The sequence below is a fragment of the Diceros bicornis genome, chromosome 26 (genome assembly GCF_020826845.1).
Source record: "Diceros bicornis minor isolate mBicDic1 chromosome 26, mDicBic1.mat.cur, whole genome shotgun sequence".
Lineage (NCBI taxonomy): Eukaryota > Metazoa > Chordata > Mammalia > Perissodactyla > Rhinocerotidae > Diceros > Diceros bicornis.
The window spans coordinates 6,926,942-6,932,648 of record NC_080765.1 but is presented as its reverse complement, the minus strand read 5'-3'; the positions used below and the strand labels follow the sequence as shown (position 1 = coordinate 6,932,648).

General features: G+C 46.6%; 1 protein-coding gene across 1 annotated transcript; it reads right to left on the bottom strand.

Annotated features, from left to right (window-relative positions):
• Positions 1-3,139: 3,139 nt before the first annotated feature.
• On the bottom strand, positions 3,140-4,168 carry LOC131422206 (olfactory receptor 1361-like). Its single transcript, XM_058569215.1, has one exon. The coding sequence runs from the start codon at positions 4,166-4,168 to the stop codon at positions 3,140-3,142; it is 1,029 nt and encodes a 342-aa protein (XP_058425198.1).
• Positions 4,169-5,707: the final 1,539 nt, after the last annotated feature.

The following is a 5,707-nucleotide window of genomic DNA, read 5'->3' as shown; positions in this document are numbered from 1 at the left end:
GAGGTGTTGCAGCAACAGTCCCACTTGTGGTCAGCTGAGAGCCGGCATCAACTGTCAGACGTGTGAGTGAGGAATCCTTCAAGACGACTCTAGCTCGAGCCCGTTTGACTACAACCACGTGAGAGACCCTGAGAGAGAGTTGCCTTACTCAGCCCAGTCTCCCCCAGAAGTATGAGAGAGAAATGACTGCTGTTATTTTAAGCCACTAGTTTGGGTGGTTTGTTATGCAGCAATAGGTGACTGAAGCACAGCCCTACCCATCTCTAGTCCCTGACCCGGATTTATTTTTCTTTATAGCACTTATAGCTCTTTGACATATTATATGTGTATTTGTTCTCTTTTTCTGCTCTCCTTCCTCCTGCCCTGGAGCAGCAGCTGCATGAAAGCAGGAACTTTGTTTTGTTTGCTGATACATCCGCAGTGCCTAGAACGGTACCTGGTACATAATTGTCACTTGAGCTCAAATTGTATTTGTTAAATGGGTGTACCGGTTGCCTTCTGTGTGGAGAAGGCATCCATTGTGACAGGGAAAGTATTGGAGTGAAAATGTTATAGGACTTGGAAAGTGCCATGTAGAAGATGTTTATTATTCTTGAAGATACTTCCGCTTTCTTACTAGTGGTCCTTAATAATGCTATTTTAAAAATGTGGATAATGGAACTATTTTCCTCCTTTTTTTCTTCTTACACACTTTATTTTTGAAATAGAAACGAACATTCTGGTATGTTCACAGAATTGAGTTTATGCTGCCAGGTCTGTAAGGATGGCTGAGCTTCTGAGCTTTTTGTAGTTAACCTGTGTGCAGGATGAGGAAGAGAACATTCCTGCCCATTTACCCCTCAGCAAGCAGCCTCCAGGCCAGCACTGGAGCCCGTCTGAAAAGGTGTTTGCCGTGAGACGAACCTATGCCTTTTCTTGGAAGAGACGCCTCAGAGCCAGAAAGCCTCCTCACAACCCATCGATGAGCAAGGTAAGTTGACGGTCTTGCATATTTATTCATTGCTGCCCCTCTTTTTTTCCCCTTGTTCAATTCTTTTTTTTTTTTTTTTTTTTTTTTTACCTTGGAGCCAAACCATTGTGTTATTCACCATTATAGCAAATGCATACTAAAGGAAGACCTCTTTTCTATATTGACATCAACTTTTCTTCACATCGTTTTTACATGTTCGGGGTGAGATTTTGTTGCTTTTATTGTGGTTTTGTGTCAGAGACCCAGGGAAGCCTAAATCCAGCCCTGCCAATCTTCCTGACTCCTGAGGTCTCTCAAGGAAACAATATGCTCAAGGAACAATAGCAAACTTGGAGCCAAAGTACTGTTTTGTTAGTATCTGAGTTACACCCAGTAACCTCCACCATGGGCTCACTGGTAAAAGGTGAGCTGGAAAATAGCTTAGGCCTACTTGCTTCCCTCTCTCAGCCCCAAATCTGAATTGAGGACCTGTGTGCTCAGCCATCGTGTGGAGAGAGAGAGAGGGGTGACTGGACTCCAAGTGGGGACTCCATGCAGACACATGGATAGAAGAGGACTACTCAGGGGCCAGGTGGAAGGATGCTTCATCCTGGATGCTGATCCTTTAGGGCACACTGCCCTTCATAAAATATGGACCAGTGAACTCCTTGGGGTCGGACCAGCTGATTGGTAACTCTTTTTCCTTGGAGGGGATGGGGAGACATAAAAGGTATTGGTTAAGGCAAAATCATGGGGAGAAAGGCCATAAGTGTTCTTTCTGCAGTGTTTTCCTCATTGTCCTCGTCACCATTGTCATCATCCATAGCAGCATAATTTTATTGAGTCATTATTTTAAACCAGGCAACGTGATAGAGTCTTCTGTGGATGAGTTTATTAAGATGACCAGGACCTTTTATAAAATTTAAAAAGGACCCAACAATCCTGTTTGGAGTAGAGTTGAGGTGAACATGATCATGCAAAGCAGAGTATGAAAAGGGTTGTAATGGAATGTGAATTATATGAAGTTCCAGAGGAGAGAAAATACTTGCTTTTGCCTGGGGAGACGAGGTAGCTTCATGAAAGGCATGGTATTTTATCTGAGCCTTGAAGGACAACTGGAATTTTGATAGAAATGGACAAGATGGGCCTGCTGGAACAGCGTGAGTAGGGGCTAAAAAAGCACAGTGTGTTGAGTAGAATGGTGAATTTCAGATGGACTGGAGTCAAATGGCTGGTAATTGGAGGGGCCAGGACTAGATGCCAGTTGTTACGACTTTCTGTGTGGTGCTCTTTTCAGCTCTACCACACTCCTTGCAGCTCAGATATTACCCTACTGGACAAGAAGCCACAGACAACTTCTCCAGCCATAAACTCATTTTTATGAGGCCTTTCCCCTTTATCTCCTTCTCCAGGTCAACTTGTAGAGAAGCACATTCATAAGGATTATGATGGCCCATTCCCTTTATGTTCTTCATACACAGAGAACCAGCTCTAAGTCTAGCCTCTCTTATCTCTTTATCCTGTGGGTGGCAGACCTCTCTTTCCTAAGAAAAAATAACCATATAAGCAGGACAGTGTGGGGCACTTAGGTGCTCAGCTGAGACAGACACTACAGGCATTCTGATACAAGTAGCTAGAGCTATGGAACTCTACCCAGCAGGATCCAAAGCGAAGAGTGGGACAGCTTCAAGGAGGACTGTCAACCTGTCTCCAGAGCTAGGTTCAACCAAGAATGTGGGGATGGTGGTTGAGGAAGTGGGGTGCAGCAGAGTTTGCAAATTGAGATACATGAGGGTTAAGGATTTGAGGAACTGTGGGGTGAGTGGGGGCTCTCAGGGAACATCCCTTTGGCATAGGCTGTCAGCACATATCACAGACTCCTATGAGTTCACCTTTTTTATGTTGAACGTACAGCCTTTTCAACCCTCTCCAGAAGATCTTCAGATAAAGCTTATTTGTATCTGTTTATGTGGTTCTGTCTTTAGGGGAGAGTTTATTCCCCTCTCAGTAGTCTGGGCAGTCTACAGGGGCCAAGAAATTTCAGTCTTGCAAATTACTTATGGAGAAATGAGGAGATTCTCTGGCCATGGTGACAACCCAGGACAATGAGGTCTGTGTTCCTCTTGCCTCTCTGTGGAGCCTGTCCCTGGGGTTCATCCTCTTTCCAGACCCTGAGGGGGAACTCTGCTGTCATAACCCACAGGATAAAGCCTTCACACTGAGCAGTTTCCACAGAGCTCCGTTCATGTCCTTGTTCCTCAGGCAGTAGATGAAGGGGTTCAGCATGGGGGTGACCACCATATACATCACTGAAGCCAGTGAATTCTTGTCTGCTGAGCGGGAAGATGAGGGACTCAGGTAGACCCCAGTGATGGTCCCATAGAAGAGGATGACTACAGTGAGGTGGGACCCACAGGTGGAAAAGGCCTTTTGTTTGCCCTGGGCAGATGGGACCCTGCGCACAGCAGACATGATGTGGATGTAGGAGATAAGAATGCTGAGAAAGGGGATGAGGACGATCAAGCCCCCGACCAGCAGAATCATGAGCTGGTTGAGGTGAGTGTTGGAACAGGAGAGCTGGAGCAGGGGAACAAGGTCACAAAAGAAGTAAGGGATGACATTGCTGGCACAGAACTCCAGCCGAGCCATGAGGAGGGTGTGTAGCAGGGAGTGGAAGTTGGCAATGAGCCAGGAGCTTCCCAGCATCAGGGCAGAGATTTGCAGACTCATCGTGGTGGAGTAGTGCAGGGGGTGGCAGATGGCCACATAGCGGTCATAAGCCATTGCTGCCAGGAGGAAGTTGTCCATGTTGGCAAGCAAAATGCAAAAGTAGATCTGGGCTAGGCAGCCACCGTAGGAAATGGACTGAGTCTGTGTCTGGATGTTCACAAGCATCTTGGGGACTGTGGTGGAGATGAAGCAGAGATCCACCAGGGAAAGGCTGCTGAGGAAGAAGTACATGGGCGTGTGGAGATGGGAGTGTGAGCCAACGGCCAGGATGATGAGCAAGTTCCCTGCTGCCCCAACCAGGTACATGACAAGGAAGAGACTGAAGATCAGCTCCTGCCCCTCTGGCCGGCTGGAGAGCCCTAGGAGGATGAACTCGGAGGCGCTCGTGTGGTTTCCTCTCTCCATGTTTGACTGGTTCTGCTGGAAGACCCAGACCAAGCACAGGCTATAGAGAGGGTAGAGGTGCCCGTGCCTCTCTCCTTCCCTCATATAATCCCTCAACTCACATCTGACCACATCTTTGTGTTCATTTGGTACAAACCCAAAAGAAGGCTCTCTGCCTGCCAAAGGAAAAGCTTCAACCAGGGAATCCTGTGGCCCCAACAGACCCCAAAGTCAGGGTTTTAATTATTTCAAAATGTTGCTGATCCTGAACCCCACAAAACCCCGTCTGCCATCCCTCTAAGGAGAATCCTTGTGACATGGCTGGGTACTCGGTCGGGGCAACAATGAGTGTGTTGCTTAGCGTGTCTTAGGCCCCCAAATTTCCATCATACTCTCATTCTTTGATATGAGCAACTGATCTTGTCTCAGTATTAAGTAAAGAGCTATAGAAATGTAGTTTTCTCCTACTCCCAGTAAGATTGGCACCTGAAGGCCCTTTCTATACAGAGTTCTGGAACCACAATGGCACACATGTAGAACCAGAGGGTAGTATTTGTAAATACCCTCCTTCCCCACAAACCTCCTTCCCCTCCAATATTTTATCTCCCCTTGCTCCCCTACCCACCTAGAGCCCAGGGCTCAGGGTGCTCTGGCTGCTGCTCATCACCAACTTTGGGCCACCTTGGTCCTGGTGATGAGGCTATGGGATGGAGTAGGTCAGAGCAAGCCTGGACAGAAGAGCCTGCTGACTGGGACAGCTCAGCCAGCTCTTCTGTCTGGGCTTACCCAGGAAGAGACTCGCTTCTGGAGGGTAAGAGTTGCACCTATAGATAACGAAGAGAATCTACAGATGTAACATTGCCTAAAGTAACATAGTAGGCAGCAGAGCAACATGGGGGCCCCACTAAGTTGGAGTTCATAATAGTTCAGTGCAAGCTCAGCTGAAGTTTCATTAGATATAATATAAATTATGTTTCACTGCTTCACAAGACATAGTGAGTTGGGATTTGGGTCCTATGAGAATGTAAATCATAAAAGAGGGAGGGGAGAAAGAAGGAACTGAGTTAGTGTGCTGATTGGTGAGGGGGGAATCAGTCTGGAAGAGCTCTAGGAGTGGGTTTATGGCCACCTGGGAACTGGGCAGGGAACGAAGTAGGGGAAATGGTCTTGAGAATCTGACTTGGCCCATGCCACAATTTTGTTGAGGGAGGGCCTGCTTGGAGCAAAGGAACTGACCAGTGCAATTGGGCAGAGTAGAGCAGGGATGGAGATTTCAGCTGTGCAGCAGGTACCAGTTGAGTTCTTGGCCTGTGTTAAGAGCTATGCCTTAGTATGGAAAACAAATGGTTCATTTTGAATTAATGTTTTACTGATGTGATGTTTTTAAGGATTCAAGTATTTGGTGATCCAAAGGCAGGAATCTTTGGGTAAAGAACAAACTGAAATAGAAACACAGGAGCCTAAGAGGAGAGAAATCTGGTGAAAAGTAAAAATGAAGGGAAACATATTTAACGTGGTTGAGATCTTCGTTTGATCAGTCCTGATTAAAAGAGCTCTTTCCTGGGTGATGTGAGAAATAAGAAAACAGTAAAGGACATTGTTCTCCTTCCCAAGAAGCTTCTAGTTGAATATAAAATCTTCACA